The 27,311-nt window shown below is 42.0% G+C and overlaps 1 protein-coding gene across 6 annotated transcripts in view; it reads left to right on the top strand.

Annotated features, from left to right (window-relative positions):
• Nucleotides 1-27,311, top strand: part of btbd7 (BTB (POZ) domain containing 7) — a 94,235-nt gene that overhangs the window by 18,470 nt on the left and 48,454 nt on the right. For 4 of the 6 annotated variants that reach the window (XM_072492513.1, XM_072492485.1, XM_072492493.1 and 1 more), the window contains 3 exons: nt 11,210-11,403; nt 12,283-13,365; nt 19,618-19,826. In XM_072492513.1, the coding sequence (XP_072348614.1) occupies nt 11,322-11,403; nt 12,283-13,365; nt 19,618-19,826 (1,374 nt within the window). In that variant the 5' untranslated portion in view covers nt 11,210-11,321. Of the gene's footprint in view, nt 1-3,837; nt 3,953-11,209; nt 11,404-12,282; nt 13,366-19,617; nt 19,827-20,449; nt 20,986-27,311 lie in introns of those variants that run through there. The other 2 variants (XM_072492520.1, XM_072492503.1) reach the window with 2 other exon arrangements.

The following is a 27,311-nucleotide window of genomic DNA, read 5'->3' as shown; positions in this document are numbered from 1 at the left end:
GCACCAAGTACCTATAATACAATACATCTGAAATTCCGACATTGATCACAAAATCAAGTGTCAGCCATTCACATCTCCACCAAGAGATAATCTAGCCATCTCTACTTGGCATTCAATAATTTTCATTGCAAAATCCCCCCTTGATCAACATCTTGGAGGGTTGACCTGAAGCTGAACTGGATCAATGACATAAACACTGATACAAGAGCAGGTGTTAGACTGGGAATTCTGAGGCAACCAACTTCCTTCCTGACTCCACAAAGCTTGTCTGCTGTCTACAAGGCACAAATCAGGATTGTGATGGAGTAGTCTCCTCTTGCTTGCATGAGTGCAGCTCCCAACCTCACAAAGCTCAATATCATTGCGTTTGACAAAGTCCCGCATAAGAGATTATTGTGCAAGATTAAAGCGCATGAGATGCGGGGGGGGGGGGGGAGGAAAGAAAGAGCATGGAGGTGGATAGAAAACTGGTTGGCAGAGTGGAAACAAAGAATAGGAATTAATGGGTCCTTTTCAAATTGGCAGGCAGTAACTGGTGGGGTGCCACAGGGATCAGTGCTGGCTTAAAGGGCCAAAAGGCCACCTGCTATCTTCTACGTATCTATGTATCCAGGACAAATCTACTTGATCAGCAACCCATTCACCAACTTAAACATTCACTCCCTTCATTACCAAAGCACAGTGGCAGCAGTGTGTACAAAGTACAAGATCTACTGCAGCAACTCTCCAAACTCCTTTGACAGCACCTTCCAAACCTGCAATCCTGGGCAGCAGCCACATAACTCTGTTAACCTGCAAATTCTCCTCTAAGCCACACACCATCCTGACTTGGAACTATATTGCTGTTCCTTTATTGCTGCTGGATGAAAATCCTGGAACTGCCTTCCTTAAAGCACTGTGGGAGAGTACCCATACCAAATGGACTGCAACGGTTCAGAAAGGTGGCTCCGCATTGCCTTCTTGAGGGCAATTACTAATTGGCGACAAATACTGACCTAGCCGGCAAACTCCACATCCTGTGAAAGTGTAGAAACAACCTGTTTGTTTCAACCATTCCCTGTGGTAGTGAGCTACATCACTCTTAAGGGATCTGGTGACTACCTTATATTGATGGCTGTTAGTTATGTTCTTTCTCCCCACACCCTCTTGTGGCTCTTCCAAACCTCAGCTGTCTTGATCATTGTTGCCACAAAGATTGTCTGAATTTGTACAAGATCTGAGGGGGGAGGGAAGGGGCGGGGGTGGGGAAAGACAGAATGAAAAATTTATAAGAACAATGCTATTCACTGTTTTAGCCTTTTCGGGCACTGTTCAAAGTGCATCAAAAACTATATACTGGAGATGTTGGGTAAAATGTCTCTTGTTTTTGACTGTTCCCATGGCAGCATGTTTCTTAAAAGTACAGTGCCTGCCCTGACTGGTGCTGAAGATGGGCCTGAAGAGATAACAGATAGCAGGGCGACATGTCTTCACAGATCACAGCACAATGTTTGTTACTGTACCTCAGTCTAGGGAGATTCTAAATATGGTGGTCAAAGAGGAAGGCAGGAAGAAACTTTGGATTGGAAGCATGAGTGGTGGAGGATGGGAGGGAGGAGGTACCAGCATTAATTTAAATCATGGAATGCGTACTTCATAACCATAGTTAGAATTTTAAAATCTGATGGGGTAAAACATCAGATTAGGAAAAACAAAATTCCCAACTAAGGATCAGTGCAGACTTCATTTGCTGAACTAAGGTTGTAGCTAGTTTCTTAATCGCCAGTGGTGTAATTATCTAGGTTATAATTTAAATGTTTTAGAATATATCTTGTTTTGGGAATTGAAGTCTTAGCTGTAGAAGATGGGCACACCTGGTTGAGAGGCTGCTAAGCACACCTACGGTAGATACAGTTCAAATTAATTTGGAATATATTACACTTCAGTGTAGAAGGCTGTAAGAATCATAAAAAAGCAGGTGGAGAAATTTAAATTGATTTATCTGTGCGCTTTTGTGCAGAGGCATGACAGCTGTAACCCTTGCAGTAAGAACAGTCCAGTAAGATGTTTTCATTTTTGGAGTTGAAGCTAAATAGTTTGGAAGCATTCAATAAACCCTCAAGGGTTGTAAAATCAATTTCTTAAGATCAAATAAGGAATTTTAAACTAGGAGTACTTAACCTAAAGATTTGTTCAAAGACATCCCGGAGAATGCCACATTGTCATGGACATGGAAGGCGCTGAAGGGAGATTGTCCGGATGTTTGCTGGGAGTTAAATTGCGACTTGGATTTTGTGTAATCTGCAGCTTTACAGAGAAGATAGCAAAAGTAAATGACAATTAGGTCTGCACTGTAAGCAGAGGGAAAAGCCAAGTTCATCATTCACCACATAGAATAAAACAAAAGACACAGGAGCAGAATTAGGCAATTTGGCACACCAAGTCTGCTCCCCCATTCAATCATGGCTGATATGTTTCACATCCCTATTCTCCTGCCTTCTCTCCATAACCCATGTTAATCAAGAACCTATCTATCTCTGTCTTAAAGACACTCAGTTTCTTGACCTCAACAGCCTTCTGCAGCAATGATTTCCACAGATTCACCATCTGGCTGCAGAACCTCCTCATCTCTGTTTTAAAGGATCGTCCCTTCAGTCTGAGGCTGTGCTTTCGGGTTCTAGTTTCTCCTACTAGTGGAAACATCTCCACGTTCATTCTATCTAGGGTATGGCGTCACTGCCATACAAGAGGAAAGAAGATGGAAGATTTGATAGTTTGCGGCTCATTGGCAAATCTACAATAGCCCTCGCAGAGTCTTGTAGAAAATGAAAGAAACCAGCAGATTTGCTTGGAAGTATTGAACAATAACCAGAACAAGGAACTTTGGTGTCAAAAGATGGAAAATGAAAGTTTTGCCTCAGAATAGCTGGAACTGAGGAGAATTATGGCATACTTTTGAGAGGCCCCAACAGTAACCAGTAACTTTAAGATATTGCAATGTTTAAAAAAAATTCTTGGAATTAAGAAGTAAACCTAAGGGTATGGCATGTAATTGTATTTGCTTTGTTTAATTTGTTCTATTTACAATTGAATTTGTGTATTGTTAAAAACAGAAAATCTTGGTGACGTCCGGTGGCACGATGCAAGGAGAAGATGTGCACGAGGTGGCTCCCGCTGGAATGCTGATCTTTTTGTCCTTTTCTCTGGAGCCACAACATTTTTACTTCTCCGGAACTCTTGTAATGTAGTGGAATCGAGTTCTCCCTTCTCTTGCCTGCCCCGGGAAAGCCAAGAAGAATTCGAGCCGAAATCCATCGACTAATTCTGAAGCCTTTGGATCTGATCAATTGAAGAGGCCTTGGCTGCAATTCGTTTGGTTCTTGAAAACACAAATAAGTCTGTCGAACGTCAAGGAACTACAATTTGAGCAGGGAGGCGGCATTACCAGATCACTGTGATCGGATCCCCTCTCTGGAGGCCGATTTCTTTTGGTGGTTGAAAGCAACAAGTCATCAAAAGCCAAATAGAATGGCCTGTAAATTAGATCCAGGAGGTAGAGCATTCGTATTGTGGGATTACCGAAGAGGACTGAGTGCCACACTCTTACTGAATATTTCTCAGGCATATTTTACAAGATGGTGGATGAAGGTGTTTTTACACCCCCCAGAATTAGACTGGCCCATCACTCTATGCAACCGAATCCTCGTTTCTGAGATACGCCTCGTGTGGTGATCTTAAAGGTTTCATGGTTTTAAAGAAAAGGAACAGGTTCTTCGATGGACAAGGGATCACCATGATCTGATGTGGAAGGCCACTCCAATCTGGGGTGGGAGGGGGGGGGCAGATGTTGTCACCTTTGCCTCATTGATATCCGGGAGATGAATATTGCTTAGTTGGAGGTCTCCCATTCTGCCTAGTTTGGTGATTTAATGTCATTCCTACACTTGGGGAAAATTAAATTCATCATCAAAGGGTCAGTGGAGAAGTTTTACTTAAGATGGCAACCTTATAATTTTTTTTTACAGATCTGGGCACTGTCAGCTGTAAGGGGGTTTAATTTTATTTTTGTGTTTTTGTTTTTTTTGTACTCTTGCGTTCTTGTTGGATGATATTTTGTTATATGAAATCTCAATAAACATACTTTGGGGAGAAAAAAGTGAACTCTTGCGGCTCAATTCTAGTGTTTAAATCACTGGATTTTCAGATTTCCCTCCAATGGTCGCGGACAGGATCGTACATTAAGCAGAATTGCAGACAAGTTTAATTTTACTCCACTTTGGCAGCACGGTGGCGCAGTGGATAGCACTGCTGCCTCACGGCGCCAAGGTCCCAGGTTCGATCCTGGCCCTGGATCACTGTCCGTGTGGGGTTTGCACATTCTCCCCGTGTTGGGTGGGATTTGCTCCCACAACCCAAAAATGCGCAGGCTAGGTGGATTGGCCAAGCTAAATTGCCCCTTAATTGGAAAAATGAATTGGGTACACTAAATTTATTTAATAAAAAAAAAAAATGTACTCCACTTTGCCATTCCTAAATGATATTGCATTTACTATCATTAAGCAAACCTCTATCAATTATGGTCCAAACTGACTTTTGGTAAGTGGGTTAACTAGCATGCTTTTTACAAAAAGAGCTATCAAGACTTGATGAAAATTATTCTTAAGAGTAGTTAATTGATTATTTAACATCAAAATACATAGTTACCCTGTACATTTCCAGTGGTGAATTGTAGGATAATTTGTGAAGACGTTCAAGGCGCTGCAGAAAAGGTTCATAAGATAGTTCCAAATGAGGAACTACATTTACATAGATTGGAGAAGCTGGGGCTCTTCTCCTTGGGGATTTTATGGGTGTGTTCAAAATCATGAAGGGTCTGTGCAAAATGGGTGAGGAGAACTGTTTCCATTGGCCGAAGGATAAAAAGTCAGAGGACATTTCTTCTTTTGCCAGCCACTTAAATTAGTGCTTTACACTGTCTGTGTATTTACATTGTGTATTTATTGTATGTCCTATGTTTTTGATGCATGGAATGATCAGCCTGCACTGTACGCAGAACAATATATTTTTTTTACTGTACCTCTGTACACGTGACAAATCTAAACCTAAAATCAATAATGGCATGAGGGAAAACCTTTTTCACAGCATGTGGTTAGCATCTGGAATGCGCTACCTGAGATTGTTGTGGAGGCAGATTCATTGGAGACCTTCAAAAGAGAATTGGATTATTATCCAAAGTGAGAAAATGTGCAGGGCTGCGGGGACCAGGCTGGGGAGTGTGAATTGATGAGTTGCTCTGCAGAGCTGGCATCGATGTGACTGGCCCAACGGCACCTTCTGTGTAACAATTTTATGCTTCAATTATATTGGATAAACAATATTTTCTCCCAGTAGAGTACATTTGTTGATTTTAAAAGTATTTGAATAATTGTACCATGTTTCAGTTTAAAGGTTTGACTGAACTCCTAAATATTTTTCATATCTTTTAATTTGCGAGTAGCTGTGAAGTCACAAAATAATTTGGATTTTGCAACTGCGTGTTGACATTGCATAGGTTGACAGACTCTCTGTATAAATCTCTGGAACCTTTGGGTGAAAAGGAAGGAATGACCAAATGTCTAGATAATTTATTGAGTCCACAAAATCTGTTCCAGAGCCCCAACAACTATTTATCTGACTAGTGCTGAAGCCTGATCGTTTGCAGCAATCGTTCATATGTGTTTACAGATAGAAGTTTACTGGTAGGGTCAAATTTATCAGTGTTCGGATGCTGACCATGGTATGTATTAGGCAAGCAAATCTTTTTAAATTAAAAAAAAAAAAAAAAAAGTTGTGCAGAAGTTTATTGACATTGTCCCATTACAGTAACCCAGAATTATAGTAATCAAGTTTGTGTGAGAAAAGAATAGGTAGGATGACTCGCAGTTCATATTTATAGCTGTATATCTGATAATACCTGGCAGCTTTAGAATGAATATGGCGATGGACCTGATTCTGTTAGTGCAGCAAAACCAAAATAGTTTGTTGGGGCGATGAGGCAATTGAACTGTAGCATATGTCATGTGAGAGTACCTTTTAAGAAATGGGGGTTTATTGAATAGCTGTAGTGGGTGTACCTTTAAGAAATGGGTGTTTATTAGAGAGCTGCAGTGATGCCAGAGAGTGGGTGGAGCTGGGCTGTCTGCTTGCTTTACTTTCGTTTTAGGCTGTTTGCTACAGGGTGTGGTTAGTTTCGTTTTGAGATCTGGATAGCTGCAGGCAAAGCAAGGCGCTGCATAAGGATCTCTCTGCAAACTAAGACTGTCTCCAAATCAATTGGATAATTTCAAAGTGCTGACTGCTCTCAATAGTGAATTGAAACCTGATCTCTGTGTTAAAAAGGGGTCTTTTGTCTTCCGGATGTTGTTTGGGAATTTATTAAGGGTTATCTATCGAGTACTGTATTCTTTGGGGATTTATTGGTGTTGATAGTTGTTAACACTTTATAAGCCCACAGTAAACATCTTAACTGGTTTCATAAATAAACATTGTTTTAATTTAAAAGTACTGTAAAGCTCTGTTGCACCACATCTGTAGAGTGGACCCTGTGCTCCCCATACCACAATCTAGTAAAAGTTGTGGGTCAGGTGAACTCCATGATACACTTTGGGGTTCTCTAAACCCTGGCCCTTAACACCTATTTTAAAAAATCAACACTTTTAAACCCACTAAGAGCAAATGAACTATGAAACTGTGGCTTCTACAATTTTCTATTGTGTGAGAATCTGGCCCTGTGTGGATGAAATACAACTGGGTTATTCTCCAGTAACCTCTGCTTGCATTTTGTATGTAGCATGTCTAATTCCCAGTGCAGTCAAATGGCTGACTATGTTCCCTGTCTTGAAATCTGGCAAAACATGTAGGCAGGAGAGTGTACGAATCCTTCTTATGCGGTGTTGAGAATTGTCAAGATCAATGTTGTTGCCATCTGGCATGTTTTGCCGGCGTGATCTGCAAATCTATATTTCCAATGATTTTTAGGATGTTTCAAGGCAGCGATACCTTGTGGCTGTGATGATGGCTAAGCTGTGCTCTCACAATATGACATCTGAGACTCTCTTAATGGCTTTATAACAGTTCTGAGACTCTCTTAATAGCTTTGTAGCAGCTCTATCTAATGCACTAATGGTTGTGCAAAAAACATGTCATGATTTTTCCAATGAAAATGGGTTTTTAGCCACAAAGTATGTTTATGGTCTTTGATATTTTACTAAACCATGGTGTGGTGGCTCAGGTATTTTTAGTACTGCAGACTAAGTTATATTTAAATAATAAACTTTGTTTAATCGTTGCAGGGGTTTCCCCAATTAGGACCAAAAGCTGTTTAGGATTGCGCAGTTATGTCCAAGTTCCCCATGCCAGCTGTACAAAGAGCAGAGTGTTGTTTAGTTGTAACATAGCTATTTTTCCGTCCCTATATTTGTTTCTGTGCCTGTTATAAATTACTGAAAGTGACCATGATATTGAAGTTTCATAGGTTTGATAGATTATAAGCTATTTAAAAATTAATAAGAAGTAAGGTAGCTGAAAAAAATGTTTTATGTACATTTAGTTTTTATGCCTATTTGCAAAAAGTGTAATTTTGTAAAAGTGGTATGTTTGCAATATTCAAATGTAAAAGTCAGTGATTAACCTGGAAACGTTTGAGAATTTACCAATTTAAAACCTTGTGCAAAATGAAAACTTTGGAATGAATCTGACTGCTTCACTGCTGGGTCACAAATTGCTCAAGTTGCCAATGCTGGGGGTTAATACCCTTTCACTGGGGAGGAAATGTTTGGTAGCAGGTTTGTTCATAATTGCAGCATGGAATTTGAGGAGAGGTTCTTTTCATAAGGCATGCCATTTCGGCATAATTTTTGCTGATTTTTAAATGATTACTTCCCTGAAAGAGTAAATTGATTTCTGTCTCTGCTCCAGCTTAACTGGATTTTAAAGCTGTTTGTAAATTATTAAAAAGAAGGATGAAAGAGTTTAAAGATATTCAGGTCTTACATTTTGCATATATATTATTCTCTTGTTTCGTTCTGTCAATAATAACTCTGATCAATGATTGAGATTATATCTTTTCCTTGAGATTTGGCTGATAAAGACAATGTTTTCTATTTGGCCAGATGTGTGGTTATTAAGAAATCTTGCTAAAGACACCATTGCAGATGTGTATGGTCATAATGTTGGGAATTTATTTTTCCTTTTGTGAACTATTAAAGTAGTTTTTATTGTAACAAACTGCAGAGCAACCAACAAGGACAAGCATTAATGTTAATATCTGGGAAGTTGAACAAACTTTTTATTTAATTAATTTTCTCTTCCACCTCTGAAATTATTTTAAATAAAATCAATATTCCAAAACATGTAAAGTCACCATGGGTGGCACGTTGGCGCAGTGGTTAGCACTGCTGCCTCACGGCGCTGAAGACTCAGTTTCGATCCCTCTCACTGTCCATGTGGAGTTTGCACATTCTCCCCAGCAGCAGGGTAGAAGATGCATGGGAATACCACCGGCAGTTTCGCTCTCTCACTCCCACACACCATTCTGGCAAAATCCTGGAACACTTCCTAACGCCACATGGACTGCAGTGGTTCAAGAAAGCAGTTCGTCACCACCGTGTGGACAATCATAAATGTGCAATAAATGCTGCTGGAGCCAGTGACACCCACATTTTGGAAGAGGTTTAACCTTCAGGAGTAGACACAGTAAGAAGGTTGGAAGGTGTGGGTGGTGAGGGATTCAAAGACTTGGTCAGACATGACCTTGTTAGTGCGACCATGAGTACAGAGATGACACAAAGTGGCAAGGTCTTGGTTATGGCCGTCGGTATGTTTGCGATGCAGCACTGGCATTGTGGTGATTGGATTCCAGCCATCGGGCCAGTTAGCTCAGTTAGGTGGATGGCTGACATGTGAATCAAAATGACACCAAAAACCTGGTGTTCAATCCCTGTTCTGGCTGAGGTAGACTGGTAGATTTTCCCCTTCCTTGCCATGTAGTAAAGGCACGGTATAAGCTACGGTTGAGAAATTCTCAAATAATCGGGGATGCTACCTGGAGAAGAAGAAAACTACCTCTCATTGCTACATCTGTTTCTTAAATATTTCCTTTGTATCAAGTGTGACGAGCTTTTTAAGGGTTTCCTCCTCTACTCCTTTTGCCTTTGTACAGCACAGGAACAGGCCCTTGGCCCTCCAAGCCTTTTGCTCAGACTCATTGCTGTATTTGGTTGAGTGTTGCCTTGGTCCCGAGGGCATTTATGCACTGAACTCTCCTATGGAATTCAGCCTGGATCTAGGCTGTTGAGGTCTGAAGCAGAATGGCTCTGATGGAATCCTGACTCATGTTAAACTATTCGGTCTAGCACCTAGTAAATTGTTTTCAAAATAAGTATATGTAGAAAAGAAACTTGTCTATGTTATGCGTGTGTGTAAGTGGTTCTGGGAAAAACTTGGTTTCTGTTCTCTCTCTTCCGTAAGCCTCTAGATTTGTTCTGTATCAACAAGGTCAGGCAGCTTTTCAGGAGTTTGTTTCTTGTACTGATTGGACAAGGCCAAACAAATAATTTAATGTCGTGCTGTTGCAACATTCAATGCTTATATTTGCAACAGTAAATTGAGACATTGGGCAACACAATTTTGGATATTTTGTTGCATGTTTAACTTAAAATTAGTTCACAATGTAAAGTCCTTCGTGAGGTGGAATGCAACTTCTTGCAGGACTTGAGAGACATGTTGGTATGTATGTTAAATGCACAGATTCTGAAAGCACCAGGAAGTCTGCTGCCCTTTTGAGGACCTTCATGAGCCTCCACACTTTCATCCATGTACTAAAACCTCCTCGCAGGAAGGTAAGAATGGCCTGGATATTGTGATCAGCAGTGAAGGGACAGCACTCCCCACTGCCCACAAACAGGCTCTAAAGCATTTCTTTTTCCCAATTCCGATGTAACTTTTAAACTGGTACCATCAATAGATGTTTGACGTATGCCACCAGCGAATTCATCGAGCAACAATATGAAGTGTTGCAGATGCTGGAAATACGAGATTAAAACTGGAAATGCCCAGCAGGCCTGTGGAGAGAGAAAATGAATTGACGTTCCAGTCAATGACTTTTCATTAGATCTGCCTTGAACTGCTGTCTCCAGTGTTGGTGTCAGTACACCCACAGTACTGTTACGTAGGGAATTCATGATTTTTACTTCGTATCGGTGATATGTTTCCAAGTCAGGATGTTTTGTGGCTCCGAGGTGAACTTGGAGGTGGTGGTGTTCCCATGCGTCTTCAACCCTCGTTTTATTCAGCGGTAAAGGTTGAGGTTTGCAGAAGCCTTGGCGAGTTGTTGAGTGCCCCTTGTAGATGGAAATTTGAAGTTGAAGGGTGTTAACTTTTTCTCTTCCAAATCAAAGGAAATCCTGGAATTTAATTTTTCAAGATATTTGAAATGTTCTGTTTTAAAAGCAGGTACAAGCTGTTGGTTGGCTAGACCAACTGTTAATTTTCTAAATTTAGTGGCATGCAGCCTATTGACTTGAGTTATGAACTGTTTCTATTTTCAGCTAAATGATTGAAAGCATTTTAGGGTTCTGGTTTTTACAACAAAGAGAAGCTTAACAAAACTATAGAACCAGATTAGGAAGGTTCAAGAGTTCACAGCTGGCGTCCTGGTGTGTTGTCATATCTCTTGTTTTCAACATGCAATCTAGAGCAGTGAACAAGAGCACAGGCTGACCATGGGTTAACTAGTATAAAATACGAAGATCGAAAACTAAGATTGCAAATAAAACAATGTTGACTTTTTTAATATTGCACTTCTGTAATCAATTTAAAATTTAATTTTAAGCATGCTTAACCTCTGAGCTGGCTGTTTGCCCTGAGGTGACTTGAGATCAGTCCTTCAAACATTTTATTTGGGCTGTTTTGAAAGCATAAACATTACTTGAAATAAAAATGCATTGTTGGAAATGTAAAAACTGATCTCTCAGCAGCATCAGTTAAAGTTTCAGCATCATTAGTTAAAAGTTTGCTCATCTGAAATAGTAATTTGTCTGAGGGATCTGTGCACACTGTTCAGCATTTTTGCTGGTATGTTGCAAGTTTCCAGATTTTTTTTCTGATTATTTGTAGACCTTGGCTTGGGTGTTTTCTAGTCTCTTCATTAGTTTGCCATAAAGTACCACTGATTTTGTTTTGCGTTTTCCAGAAATGGCTGAACAAACTGCTGAGACGTCTCTGCATCTGATCACATGGACTCACTTCTGGATTTTGTAGCTGATGATTGGCGGCCAGAATGCTGCATTGTTTGACCTGAGAAAATGGGTGCTAATGCATCTAACTACCCTCAGTCTTTCTCCCAGAGGGTAGGAGGAAATTCACAAGCTCAACAAACATTTATCGGTAAGTTGCATTCCGTTTATCCCAGGCAACGTTGTGTGAAAATATTGGGTTTTAAGGCAGGATACAGCTCTGGTAGTTTCCTTGATGCCTTGGTTATATTATCTCACGATCATTGTGAATTATTTAGTGATTTATTTTTGTAGTTTTACTTGTTCAAGGGATATGAGTAATTCTGGCAAAAAGGCATTTACCTCCTTGAATTGCCGCTGCTCTTGTTGAGATTGTACCCTACAATAATGCAAGCTGGGGATTTTAAAGCATTGATGATAGAGATCAGAATAGATTTTGCCTCCAGCCCTGGGCTGTGTTTAATTGGGTAATGTTCCCCACAATGCTACAATTTACCAGATTTTAGGGGAGGGAGAGAGCTGGATGGGATTCTCACTCTTGATCACTATTGGCTGACCTTGAAGGACATCCTGTGTGAACATTTTGAGCACAGGACTTGGGTGTGCAATGGTTGAAAAACCTGCTAACTAACACACACACACACACACACACACACACACACACACACACACACACACACTACACACACTACACACACACACTATCCAAGTATGTGCCTCAAAAGTGGCACTTGTTGAGGTATTTGAAAGTGATGGCCCATGTTAAGAAAGACCTTTAAGAATAGAGTGGAGCGGACCAACTAACTTGGCTTAAACTATGCATGCGTGGTGCTGACATACTGTTGACAATCATTTCAGTTAACAGGTAAGGTAAAATTGACTTGCATTCAACATTTTAAAAATCCAACAGTTCTTTATTATTGTCATTCTCTTGAACCCTTTAGCAGATTACAAAGTAACATATTTGTTTTTAATTGAATGAACAGATGTTTGACATGTGGCACAATATGATTTTTTTTTTATTGCATAGGGACATCCTCCTATTTACATCAAGGATATGGATGTGAATCAAAATTATATAGCCTTGAACACAGTCATGAGAAACCACAAGACAAAAAGAAAAAGAGTTCTGGTCTTGCAACTCTGAGGAAGAAATTTATAAAACGACGTAAATCAAATCGGTCTGCTGATCATGCTAAGCAGATGCGTGAGCTCCTTTCTGGATGGGATGTAAGGGATGTAAACGCATTAGTGGAAGAATATGAAGGCACTGCAGCTTTGAAGGAGCTTTCATTGCAGGGTAATTTGGCACGACCAGATGCACGGACCTTGCAAAGAGATTTAGCAGATCTGTATGAGTACAAGTATTGCACTGACGTTGATTTAATATTCCAAGACACTTGCTTTCCTGTACATCGTGCCATTCTGGCAGCAAGATGTCCCTTTTTTAAGACTTTACTTTCATCCTCGCCTGAATATGGTGCTGAGATTATGATGGACATAAACACGGCTGGCATAGATTTGCCTATGTTTTCAGCGTTATTACATTATCTGTACACAGGAGATTTTGGGATAGAGGACTCCAGGTTCCAAAACGTCGACATCCTGGTACAGCTTACTGAAGAGTTTGGAACCCCAAATTCGCTCGATGTTGATATGCGAGAACTTTTTGACAGTATGTGCTATTATGACGCTGTTCTGAGCTTTTCATCTGATTCTGAATTAGGGGAAGCATTTGGAGGAACTCAGAGTTGTTTAAATGAAGAACTGTGTGGACATAAGGCTGTCCTATCTGCACGGGCTCCATTTTTTCGAAATCTTCTTCAAAGACGAATAAGGACTGGTGAAGAAATTACAGATCGAACTCTGCAGACTCCAACTAGAATTGTGCTAGATGAGTCCATCATTCCAAAGAAATATGCAAAAGTAATTTTACATTGTATGTATACAGATCTAGTGGATTTGTCTCTGGTACTACATTGCAATCCATCTGTCGGGAGCCTGAGTGAAGTCCAAGCGATGGTTGCAGGGAAAGGTAACATGTCAAGAGCTGAAGAAGCAATGGAACTTTATCATATAGCTCTTTTTCTGGAGTTCAACATGCTTGCTCAAGGTGGGTTTATGATCATTCGAAATTAGCCTTAAAGTCACATGCAGAAACATGTACGTTTGATTTTCACCAATATTGGTAAGCAAGTCTAATTACAACTAACAATCAAAGTAAATGCTGATGGTATATTTTTGCATTAAAAGCAGATGTGTAGTTTTAACCTGGATAAGAATTTACAAAATACAACTGATAAGGGCTTTAGAAGAGTTTATTTTCTTGTTACGTTTTTGATAAAGTTATAACATTGTGTGGAATCAAACATCCAGAAAATTGACAGTATTCAAATATTGTTTTTATCTTCTCAAACTTGGATAGCACTGATGAGTACTTGTTTTTTAAGCTGAGTATACTGCATGTTAACTGAAAGATGAATGAAAACATAATGTGTAAAAATCTTGGCTGTGAAGTGTATTAAGTTTACCCGTAATAAATAGGGTATATTGAAAATCGTATTTTTATTTTTTTTAAACTGAGTTGGCTTGTTTGATATATTTTCCCATTTCAAGCTACAGTACCTCGCAAGGGGTGGTCTAATTGACCGTCTGAAGGCATGTGCTTTATTGAATCTATTTGTCACCCTGTCATCCCCTGCCTGGTGTAATTAAACTCCTGGAACCATCACCCAAAGTAGAGTCAGAAGCTGGCATGAAGTACGGAAGGTTTCCTCCAAAACAGGCCATCTATTTCCTCAAGGTCAGCTAGTGACCTTTTCAATAAACTGCAGTGTTTTTTATGATGACTTTTGATATTTCCAAGTCACCATACTATATATGGATCCAGCTACACTCTAGTGTAAGTAATCCTTCTGGAACTTCTGGAGTGAGTGTTAGACCAAGGAGAAGAGAAGCTTTCAGAGGCAAACGACTGGGATGTTTCTGATCCATCAGCGTCTTGGTTCTTGCTAGCTTAAGAAGGTAAATTCCCTGTTCCAGTGCAGCATTTGCTTCTGTGATCCAACAATGGTGAAATGCCATTTACATTTATAGTAATCCAAATGGGCTCCAGTTGAAACTGAGGAAATGTTAATTGGCCTGTAAGTCTGGGCTCTCTTCTTGTCATCATTGCAGTCTCTCTACATCTTACATATGCACAGAAGGAAAAGGTGAATGGACTCCGAAGAAAAAAAATAACTTGCATCTATATGAACATTTTTCACAATGACCAAACATCTCCAAGCACTTTACAGGCAGGCACTGAAGTAGCGTTGTAAAGTAGGAAATGCTGCAGCCAATTTGCACGCAATAAGCTCCCACAAACAACAATGACGGTAATATGTTTCCATGGAGGAAAAGGAACAAGTGTGGCAACTGACTGGTAAATTTCATCAAGCACAAAACTCCACAAGTATTTCATATGGCATCTTAAAAGTACAAAAATGTTCGCGTTGCTTTGCAGAGTGCAAAAGATTGAACATGGTAGAGATAGTGCAGGGATGAGAAAAAGCTCAGTCAAAAGATTTAATTTTAAATGGGGTCCTTCGTAGAGAGATGACTGAAGCCACAACCGTCAACGGGGGGTGGAAGGAAAGAAGAGGGGAGAGGGAGAGAGAGAGACGATGATGACGACACAGGTCAGAGTCAACAAAGCAGTATTTAGGAGGGGGAGGAGAGTTGAAGGGTTGGGAGATGTTCAATAGAATAGGATGGGTGGGGCAATCAATGGATATGAATACCAGGAAGAGACGTGTTGGCAGACCAGGAGCCATTGTAGGTCTGTGAGGGCAGGATGAGTTGGTTTGTGGAGGGTGAAAGATGGTCAGCCAAGTATATGAACTTTGGAATAGTCAATGTCTTACGATGATTGAGGCATTCATGGTGTCAGTAGAATTTGTTGAGCCTGTGCTATTTGCCCAAGAGAAGGATGGCATTGGGTGATCATGTCAAGGAGAAAAGACTTTGTTTAGTGTTCAGCTGAGGAAATTGTGATAAATTTTAGACTGGATGTTGGGCAAGCAATGGTGCGGAAAGAAGTAAAGAATGTCGGGACGGGGTTTAAGAGGATGTGGTCAGTTACCAATGATCAACATCACGGGAGCAAATCTGAATGGGAGAATTTTAATAATTTTAGAGGTCAGTGAATTCACAGCATCCTGACTTGGAAATATGTTGCCGTTTTTTCATTGTTGCTGGGTCAAAACCCAAGGACCCCTGCCTAACAGCATTATAGGTATATCTGCACCAAAAGGACTGCAATGATTCAGGAAGGTGACTCAGCACCACCCATTTAAAAGCAATAGGAATGGGCAATAAGGGCAGCACGGTGGCGCAGTGGTTAGCAATGCTGCCTCGCCTCACGGTGCCGAGGTCCCAGATTCGATCCCGGCTCCGGGTCACTGCCCGTGTGGAGTTTGCGCATTCTCCCCGTGCCTGTGTAGGTCTTGCCCCCACAACCCAAAAAGATGTGTAGGGTAGGTGAATTGGTCACGCTAAATTGTCCCTTAAAGAAATTGGGAGAAAATAATTAGGTCCACTGAATTATCAAAAAAAAAGAATGGGCAATAAATGCTAACTTTACCAGTGAAGCCCAAATCCCATGAATAAATTTTAAGAAAACAAAAGAACAGGGGATTGTAATTGGAGTCTGAGGCATCATGTAGTGCAGAGACTGCAATAGAAAATCTTGGGAAGAAACGGGGTTTAGTTTGCTAATCCTGTTGCATACTGTTATCATAAGTTGGGTCCTTTATCCCATTTACACTTTGACTTGCTCTCTGCTCTCCCCAATAATGTATCTTAGCCAAAGGACAGCTTTGGTATGTTTACTGCACAGAACAAAATATTCACTGTTTTATCCAAATAAATGTGTAAGTACATGTATACATTGACTTACTGAAATTTATGAGATGCAGTTTTAAAAATTGCGTTCTTAGGGCTGTTTTATTGTTTTGAAGCATGAAAGTCCCTCTTTTTTGGATTCAATCTCATTGCTGCTTTCTTTGAAAATTGCTTCAAAGAGTTCTGCCGACAGTAGCAGATGACTTGAGTTTTTGCTCACTGTAAGCCTGTGTATCTCACTGCATTTTATTGAAGCAGATCTATGTCTCAAGTAATGAAAGTCAAATTGAGAAATCCAAGCTGAAGTCATGCAGTGTTTCATTGTTTTGTCCATTAATTTTGAAGATGGGAATCTGCTTGTCAGATTTAAGCTGGAGGTTAAGAGGCCATGAGCACTTTGTATGTTCTGTATCTATGTCAAAGTAGGATGTCTGGGAAAGGGCAAAAAGCTTTTGATCGTGATCCCTCAATTTTAATGTTTACATTCAGTCTGAGTAACTCTTCCAAACCAGTTTTCAGCAGAGAGTGAACAAAGTTTTTTTTAAAATGTAATTGCCTGTTGTTGTGTTCTCTCTCTCTTGTGCTGAGAGCGTACATGATGCTAATGTTCTTTTGCCCAATAAAAGAAAGATTGTGTGGGTGGCTGAAGTAAGATTTCACATATGTTCTCTAGTTATGGGTGGAGTTTTGAGGGTTATTATCATAAAAAACAGCTAGTAAGGGCAGCACGGTGGCGCAGTGGGTTAGCCCTGCTGCCTCATTGCGACGAGGTCCCAGGTTCAATTCCGGCTCTGGGTCACTGTCCATGTGGAGTTTGCACGTTCTCCCCGTGTTTGCGTGGGTTTAGCCCCCACAATCCAAAGATATGCAGGCTAGGTGGATTGGCCACACTAAATTGCCCCTTAATTGGAAAAAATGAATTGGGTACTCTAAATCTTTAAAAAAATAAAAAAACAGATAATTTATTTTCTAGAATGAGGCCATTCAGCCCATCGAGTCTGCACTGACCCTCTGAAAAAGTACTCTGTCTCGGCCCACTTTCCTGCCCTATCCCCGTAACTGCACCTAACCTGCACATCTTTGGACTGTGGGGAGAAACTGGAGCACCCGGAGGAAACTCACGCAAACACTGGGAGATGGTGCAAACTCTACAAGGGCAGTGACCCAAGGCCGGAATCAAACTCTGGTCCTGGTGCTGTGAGGCAGCACTGCTAACAACTGTGTGGCTGTAGTTAAATTCAACTACTAAGCAGAAAAATATAGGGTTTGCCACATGTAGTAGAGATACTGTTAATTAAGTTTAGGAAATCACCATGACGAGATGATTTGCTGTTAATTAGATCTTGAGATGTGCCACCATGCAACCTAAAAGCCATTTTCTCCTCAATCATGTATTGATTGTGTTCTTTCCCTGCATAAGGAAGCCTAAAGAATGAGAAAAGACCTAATACCGCCCGTGTCTCATTCACTGTCATAGATAGATGGTTATGACCCATTCCAACTTGCCCATTGGAGCATTTATTGCATTCTTGGTTTAGAAATAGCCAGAGATTAGTGAGATCATTATAATTTTGAAGATAGGGCTTGTTTTACACAGCCAAACTTTTGTATGTTCAGTTTGTCTTTTTACTATTGTAGTTACACTTTTTTAAAGTAATTATATATGCCCTGTGGTACAGAATTGTCTTCATATTCTCTCATTACTTTGTTAAACAATAAACCTTGCTAATATACTCAGTCATTATGATAAGGACTCTTTATGATACAGAACTTTTTTTAATGTAATGTTTATTTTTCTTGTTTAAACAGCTTTGTTCCTGCTTTTCAAGATTGTCATATCTAAGCAAGAATGTCTGCTCTATATCTGTTTAAAGTTTTACTGCTTCCCTTTTTCTGCTCTCTTTCCCCCCCCCCCCCCCCATCTTGCATTTCATTTTTTTCCCCTATACTTTATTGACAATTTTTGAAATGATCAATACAAAGCCAATTTAGACGAATAAAGAACAGAGCTCATTTCAAAGAAATGTGGTTGACACTTAAAAAGCCTCTGAAATGGCCTAGGCAATTAAGGTTGAGCAGTAAATGCTGGCCCAGCCAGCGATGCCCTAACCCTAGACTCGGACTCCAATCTGAGTGTGAAATATGGCTGGCTTGGGGCACTGTAGTTTCTGTAGCCACATAGTTAGTACCAGCTCCTTCTACACCCTGCTTATGGCTCGCTGCTGCACCTCCCTCCCATGTAATCTATGCTTTTCACTGGTCTTTTTCTACATTACTTTACCAAACTGATCTTTGATTATCTTCAGCTGTTCCATTGGTGTTTTGTCTTGATGTTTTTTATAATGTTCACATCAGAAATATAACTGGTGCACCTTTGCTTCGTAAGTTTGGTTTACTGGTGGTTTCCTTGCTCTTTCTCTAATTGCCTTGTTTCCCAGTTTTTCTGTCCCAACATTTGAAGTCTCGAGTGTGTTATTCATTTCTTCTACTTGATTAGGTTTCAATACGATATAGCAGTAGGAACAAACAGTTGCTATTTCATAGTCTGTTATTTTGATGGTTTATTTATCCAGATGTTATACAGTTCAACTCTTTTGCCAATTTCAGTTAGCTATCCCATACAAAATCACTTGTTACGGAGTATATATTGCGTACCGCACTGGGCTTATGTACATGATCAATGTCGTCAGATCCCTGAAGACCTTTTAGAATGATTTGGCCTCAAGTGGAGTATTGTGCTTAGAATTGAACACAGCCTTGAGCGAAGACTGAAAAGGTCAATGAATATGATGTGAACGAGGTGGAGAGACTGGAAAAGCTGGGGTTTCAGAGCAGAATAGGTTTAAAAGGCAATTTGTTAGCAGTGGCCAAAATCATTAAGGCTTTTGGTAGATGTTTCCCGTGACGAAGGGATTGATAACCAACAGACAGATTTCATGGAATGAAGGAAGCCATTTGGCCTACCATATCTGCGAGGAAAAACTTGCCGAGTACCATTCTCTGGCTTTCTCCCCATAACCCTGCATATTTTACCTTTTCAGATAAGTCAAATTCCTTTTGAGTGCATTGATTGAACCTGCCTTGCATTGCATTGCATACTCCAGCCACTTGCTGCTTAAGAGTTTTCCTGCTGTTACCTTTTTTGCTTCTTTTACGAACAAACCTGTGCTATCTCATTCTCGATCCTTTCATGAGTTTCTCCCCTTTCATGAGTTTCTCCCTATCGACTCTGTTCAGACCCCTCATGATTTTGAAAACTTCTGTCTGCCTGAAGGAACACAGTCCCAATGTCTCCAATTCTATTTAAATTGATTAGCGACATGCTAATCAAATTGTCTGGATTGCTTTGTGCTGTATCATTCTGTTTCTCAGTAATTTAAAAAATCTTTTTGTACATATTTTCTTGGGCAACCACACCTTTATCACAAGGATAATTGCTTTCTGTCGTATTGAAAATAATGCCTAAATTGCATTTTCATAGGTTGCGAAGATATTGTGATGGAGAGCATCTCCCTGGACACCTTGATTTCCATTCTGAAATGGAGTTCACAGCCTTATGGTTCTAAATGGGTTTATCGACAGGCACTTAACTTCTTATGTGAGGAATTCACTTCTGTCATGATCTCAGATGTATTCTTTGAACTCGGCAAGGACCATTTGCCTACTGTCCTACAATCAGACTATCTGCAGGTATTTGATTATGTTTATTTCATCTGACCGAGATTGAGAAAATCTAAATATGAAGTGAATTTATAATTTGGCAGCTAATATATATATACACGCTTAGATTGCTTAGTAGTGTGGGTTTAAGGCTCTTAAAACGGCCCATGATTTCACAATTAGATGAGTTTGAAGATAACTATTGGAGGAAATGGACTGCTTGTTTAACCTGTGTCAAATATGAAACTGTTAATGTGTCCAAACTGATGTACCTCAACTTGGGCACAACAATTTGCCCAAATAAGCTGAAAAATCAGTTCAAAATATTTTGAAGAATGTTTGATTTTGGTTGTTAAAATGATTCATATATTCGACATGCCTTTAAATGTTGAAAATATGTGTAACATTTTAACTGAAAAAGGGCTACTGGAGTGTACCTTCCTAATGTGTCACAACATTGGCAATTGCTCATGCATTTCAATTTCAATTTAGGTTGGTTTCCAAACGAAGAGAGTACTGAAAGATTGGCTTGAAATTCCATTTATTCATTATATTATGTTAGCTTCCTGAAAACACAAAAGGAGTACTGTTTATATAAGGCCTATCCCTCAAGCATGCACTGATTTCACACAGATTCTATTCAATTATTACAGGGCGTTGGGACTGGAGATGACTGGAGCCTTTGTCCTAACTGCATTGAACCAGGCACAATGGAAACAAAGTTCACTTTACAGCAGAATTGCATAATGTTTCAAAATAAAACTTTAAATTATTTTCAGTGCGCAAAGTTTATCACTAAGAAGACATTTCGTAGTCTTTTCAAATTTGAGAATTCTGATTTGAGAAACGTTTAGTGTTTCGTATTTAAAAGACTCCAATTCACATTTGTGTCTGTGCATGCAATTCCATCAGTTCCTGCAAACTGCAGGTTGGGATAATCATTTAGGTGGAAGAATTCATTTAAACTACAGAAAATACAAGGAGGCTCTTCATATGCAGAGGAGAAACCGGCTAGATGGTAACATGCCACTAAAAGGATCAAATCTATAGGTTTGATGTCCCATCTCTTGCCAAAGCCACCATTCTTTAAATCAGTGATACTGGTTCAGAGTTGTAATTTAACTTATTCCTGACCTATTTACCATTCCTCCGTTTCTCTCTCTTTTACTTTTTTAAAATTAAAGCTTCCATCGGGGGGGGGGGGGGGGGGGGGGGGCACGAGAGACCTTTAATAATAATGATTATTATTGTCACAAGTAGGCTTACATTAACACTGCAATGAAGTTACTGTGAAAATCCCCTAGTCGCCGCACTCCGGCACCTGTTCAGGTACTCTGAGGGAGAATTCAGAATGTCCAAATTACCTAACAGCACATCTTTCGGGACGTGTGGGAGGAAACCTGAGCGCCCGGAGGAAACCCATGCAGACAGGGAGAGAATGTGCAGACTCACAGACAGTGACCCAAGCCAGGAAATGCCCCTAGTCGCCACATTCCGGTGCCTGTTCGGGTACACTGATGGAGAATTCAGAATGTCCAATTCACCTAACAGCACGACTTTCGGGACTTGTGGGAGGAAACCGGAGCACCCGGAGAGAAAACAGGGGAGAACCTGCAGATGCCGCACAGATAGTGACCCACGCGGGAATCGCACCTGTGACCGTGGCGCTATGAAGCAAAAGTGTAAACAACCGTGGTACTATGCTTGCCCAGTGTTTGGATACAAATGTTGGTGTTCATAGTCAGAATCTTATTTATAGAAATAAGCTGTGACAACAGACTATTACTTGAGTAACTGCACAGAATTTCTAATATCCTGATTATGGCATGCAGATCCAGAACCTTTCATTTCTATCAGGGACAACTGGGAAGAAAGAACAAATGCCAATGTTAATTTTAAAAATCTTGCCGTTCCTGTTCCTGTGTGCTTAAAGAAGTAGTTTCAAGTAGGCAAACGACTCTCGACCTTTCATTCAAAATTTTGATTCATCCTCTACTGCCCGCCCAAGCTCTGTCTGTTTTCTCACTTGAGCGATCTTTACGTCCCTTAGCCTCTACACTGAGCAGCTTCTGATCCGAGGTCATTTCATCCTCCATCTAAATTTATCATGTTCTTTTTGTCCTGAGTTCACTGTCTGTCTATCTTCCCTTAATCTCTTATCTCCATGTAAATTCCCCAACCCATATATAGGGCAGTGCAATCTCATAACCTTGCTACTCCCATAATTTCAATCACTTTTTCTAATCACTTATCCTCATCTGGCTTCTCCCTCAGAACCCCATTTCCTTCTGTATCTGTCACAGCATGGAAGAGGGCCTTCGGCCCATCGGCCAATCGGGTCTGCACCGACGCATGAAAAACACCTGACCTCCCTACCTAATCCCATTTGCCAGTGCTTGGCCCATAGCCTTGAATGTTATGACATGCCAAGTGCAACTCCAGAAACTTTTTTAAAGGATGTGAGGCAACTCTCCCCTACCACCTGCCCCCGGCAGGGCATTTCAGAACGTCTGCCCCCCGCCCCCCCGGTAAAAAAGGTTTCTCTGCAATGGTTAGCATTGCTGCCTCACGGTGCAGAGGACCCAGCCCTGGGTCACTGTTCATGTGGAGTTTGCACATTCTCCGTGTCTGCATGGAGATGTGCAGGGTAGGTGGATTGGCCACGCTAAATCCCCCCCCCCCCCCCCCCCCAAATCCACCTTCGGGCGAACCCTAATACAGATCCTCTTAACGCAAACTTAATTTTTTTCCAGCCCTAAAAAGCTCAACATGTCCATGCTTCGGTCCTTGGGGGCTTTGAGTCCCTCCATGCCAGCAGTATGCGTCGCCAGGCTACCAGGGAAGCAACGGCCAAGGCGTCGGCCTCCCTCTCCTCCTGGACCCCCGGGTCTTCCGAGACCCCAAAAATTGCCACCACTCTATTCATCACCACACTAGTTTTCAGTACCTGGGACATGACTTCCGCAAATCCCTCCCAGTATCTCCTAGGTTTTGGGCATGCCCAGAACATGTGGACGTGATTCGCTGGCCCTCCCGTACACCTAGCGCATTTATCCTCCACCCCAAAAAATGTACTCATCCGGGCCACCGTCATGTGGGCCCGGTGGACGACCTTGAACTGAATCAGGCTGACCCTAGCACATGTTGCAGTTGAATTTACCCCACTCAAGGATTCCGCCCATACCCCCTCCTCCATCTCCTCGTCGAGCTCCTCCTCCCACTTGAGGTTCAGTTCCTCTGTCTGGGACTCCTTCCCTTTCATAAGACTTTCCCCTCTCCCCTAGACACTACTCTGTCCTGGATCCCATTTGGTGGGAGTCGTGGGAAGGATGGGACCTGTCTACGTATGAAGTCATGCGCTTGCAAGTACAGAAAGTCATTCCCTCTGACTAGTCCAAATTTCTCCTCCAAGGCCCTCATGCTCGAGACGCCAAGCCCCCCCCCCCCCCCACAGAATATGTCGCCCATCCTTCCCACCTCAGTCAGCCGCCACACTCTGAATCCACCGTCCATACTCCCAGGGGCAAATCGGTGGTTGTCGCATATTGGAGACCAGACCGATGCTCCCACCTCCCCTACATGCTTCCTCCACTGGCCCCAGATCCGCAGGGCTGCCACCACTACCGGGCTGGTGGAGTACCTGGCCGGCGGGAGCGGTGACCAGGGCTGCCAAACTGGTGCCCCTGCACGAAGCCGCCTCCACTCGCCCCCAAATAGACCCCGTACCCACCATCCAACTCCTTACCATGGCTATGTTGGCTGCCCAGTAGTAGTTGCTGAGGTTCGGCAGCGCCAGCTCCCCCTCGCTACGGTTCCTCTCCAGCATCGCTTTCTTCACCCGCAGGGACTTCCCCGCCCAGACAAAGCCCATAATAATCTTGTTGGCCCTTTTGAAGAAGGACCGTGGGATGAAAATCGGGTGGCACTGAAAAATAAACCGGAATCTTGGGAGGATTGTTATCTTTACCGTCTGCACTCTCCCCGCAAGTGATAGCGGGAGTGCATCCCATCTCCTGAACTCGCTCTTCATCTCAACCTCCCTGTTAACCACCCGACCAATCTTGTGTCATCCGCAAACTTCCTGATCCTACCCCCCACATAGTCATAAATGTCATTTTTATAAATGAAAAAAAATAGGGAATCCAGCACGGATCCCTGTGATACGCCACTGGACACGTCACTAAAGCAGCTGTCTGTCATCACCCTCTGACTCCTAAAGCTAAGCAGATTTTGAATCCACCTTATCAAGTTACCCAGTACCCCATGTGCATTTGCCATCTTTATAAGCCTCCCATGTGGGACCTTGTCAAAGGCTTTTCTGAAATCCATGTAAACTACATCAATGGCACTGCCTTCATCTACACATCTGGTCACGTGCTCAAACATTCAATCAAATTTGTTAGGCATGACCTCCCTCTGACAAAGCCATGTTGACTATTCCAGATCAAACCAAGTGGAGATAGATTCTCTCCTCCAGAAATTTCTCCAATATTTTCCCTACCACTGGCATGAGACTCACTGCTCTGTAGATCCTTGGCTTATTACAACCTTTCTTAAATAGTGGGACCACATAAGCTGTTCTCCAGTCCTTTGGCACCTCCGAGGCCAGAGAGGAATTAAAACTTTGGGTCAGAGCCCCTGCAATCTCTTCCCTCAGCATCCTGGGACACAATTCACCTGGAGACTTGTCCACTTTTAAGTTGGCCAGCCCCTCCAATACCTTGTAACTCCCTGTATCAATTTGCTCAAGAACCTCAGACTCTTTCCCAGAGTTCTATATCTGTCTCCTCATTCTCTTGGGTGAAAATAGATGTGAAGCATTTGTTCTACAGCCTATCCATGTCCTCTGGCTCCACCCACTGATTTCCCTGTTGGTCCCTCATGGACTGTACTCTCCCTGGTTATCCTCTTCCCATTGATATACTTATAGTATTCAAGTAGAACTTGGGATAGGCAGCATGGTGGCGCAGTGGGTTAGCCCTGCTGCCTCACAGCGCCGAGGTCCCAGGTTCGATCCCAGCTCTGGGTCACTGTCCGTGTGGAGTTTGCACATTCTCCCCGTGTTTGCGTGGGTTTCGGCCACACAACAACACAAAGATGTGCAAGTTAGGTGGATTGGCGATGTTAAATTGCCCCTTAATTGGAAAAAAATGAATTGGATACTCTTAAATTTAAGGAAAAAAAAGAAGAACTTGGGGTTTTCCCTACTTTCACCAGCCAGAGTTCCGCATATCCCCTCTTTGCTCTCCTAATTGCTTTCCTAAACTCCATCCTGCACTTTCTGGACTCCACTAATGCTCCGCTTAGAGTTGCTAAAAGCCTCTCTTTTCCTTCTCATTTATCCTGAATGTCTCTGGTCATCCATGGTTCTCTGGGCTTCTTGCTCTTTCCTATTACCCTAGAGGGAACATGTTGGGCATGTACCCTCCCCATATCCCTTTTGAACGCCCCCCCCACCACCACCACTGCTCTTTTGTAGATTTCCCCACAAGTAATTCTTTCCAGTCTACCCTGGCCAAATCCTGCCTTATTTTATTAAAATCTGCTCTTACCACAATGTACAACCTTTTTGCAACTTATCTATTTCTTTGTCCATAACAAACTTAAATTGTACCATGTTGTGGTTGCTATCACCAAAATGCTCCCCCACCAACACATCAACCACCTGTCTGGCTTCATTCCCCAGAATTAGCTTACTTTGATGTCCCCTCCAAGATGATATCCTTCCTTATGCCAATAACTGATTCCTTAACTAATAACTCCTCTTTTATCCCCTCCGTCTCACCTGAAGGTTCTATATCCCGGGATGTTGAGCTGCCAATCCTGTCTCTCCCTCAACCACGCCTCTGTGATGGTTACGAGATCACAATTCCACATGTTAATCCTCGCCCTTAACTCATGCGTTTTACCTGTAATACTCCTGGCATTAAAGTGGAGGCTACCCAGCCTCGTCTTACTCCCTTGGAACTTACTGTCGCTGTATTCCCTCCAACTTGATTGCTTTTCTGGGTTATGCTGTGTCCCTATTCTGCAAACAGTATGCATCCCCTCCCCCTGCTGAATTAGTTGAAACTCCTCCCAATAACGCTAGTTGGTCCCTGGATGTCTGTTCTTGGAAAAATATCTTAAGGGTTTGAGGGGCCCTTGCAGAGTTGCACTTTGGTTCGGAGCTGGACAAACAGGAATGAATGAATGACTCAATACAAAATAATGTGTGAAAGCAGGGGATTGGAGAGGTCCTAAATGAATATTTCCCGTCCGTATTTACTGTTGCGAAAGGCACGAATGTTAGGGAAATTGGGGAAATAAAAAGTGATGTCTTGAGTGTGCATATTGCAGAGAAGGAGATGCTGGAGGTATTAAAGACATCAAGGTAGATAAATCCCCGGGACCTGTAGAAATGTATCCCATGGATGTTGTGGGAGGAAAGGGAGGAAATTGCCGGCCCCCTAGCTGAGATATTTGAATCATAGACAACCACAGGAGAGGTGCCTGAAGATTAGAGGGCAGCAAATGTTGTGCCATGTTTAAGGAGGGCTCTAGGGATAAGCCTGGGAACTACAGACCGGTGAGACATACTTCTGTAGTGGGTAAATTGTTAGAAGGTATTCTGTGAGACAGGCATTTAGACAGGCAAGGGCTAATTAGGGAAAGTCAGCATGGCTTTGTAAGGGGAAAGTCGTGTATTACGAATTTGATTGAGTTTTTTGAAGGGGTAACCAAGAAGGTAGATGAGGGCAGTGCAGTCGACGTTGTCTACATGGACTTTAGCAAGGCCTTTGACAAGTTACCACATGGTAGGTTGTTGCAAAAAGGTTAAATCTCATGGAATCCAGGGTGAGGTAGCCAGTTGGATACAAAATTGGCTTGGCGGCCAAAGCCAAACGGTGGTTGTGGAGCGTTGTATTTCAGACTGGAGGCCTGCTACCAGTGGTGTACCTTAAGTGATCGGTGCTAGGCCCACTGTTATTTGTGATATAAATGATTTGGATGAGAATATAGGAGGCATGGTTAGTAAGTTTGCAGATGACACCAGGACTGGTGGCATAGTGGATAGTGAAGAAGGTTATATAAGATTGCAACAGGATCTTGACCAATTGGGCCAGTGGTTGGTAGATGGAGTTTAATTTGGATAAATGTGAGGTGATACATTTTGGTAGAAATCAGGGCAGCATGGTAGCACACTTGCTTCACAGCTCCAGGGTGCCAGGTTCAATTCTCAGCTTGGGTCACTGTCTGTGCGGCGTCTGCATGTTCTCCCCGCGTCTGCGTGGTTTCCTCCGGGTGCTCCAGTTTCCTCGCACAGTCCAAAGATGTGCGGGTTAGGTAGATTGGCCATGCTAAATGGCCTCCTTCTGCACTGTAAATTCTATGATTAGGGCAGGACCTACTCAGTTAATGGTAGTTACAGAACAAGAGCTCTAGAGGTACAGGTTCATAGCTCCTTGAAGGTGGAGTCACAGGTGTACAGGGTGGTGAAGAAGGCATTCAGCATGCTCTGTTTTATTGGTCAGA

This window comes from Scyliorhinus torazame, chromosome 2 (assembly GCF_047496885.1).
Source record: "Scyliorhinus torazame isolate Kashiwa2021f chromosome 2, sScyTor2.1, whole genome shotgun sequence".
Classification (NCBI taxonomy): Eukaryota; Metazoa; Chordata; class Chondrichthyes; order Carcharhiniformes; family Scyliorhinidae; genus Scyliorhinus; species Scyliorhinus torazame.
The sequence above is the reverse complement of the archived record's forward strand: the minus strand, read 5'-3'. Positions and strand labels throughout refer to the sequence as shown.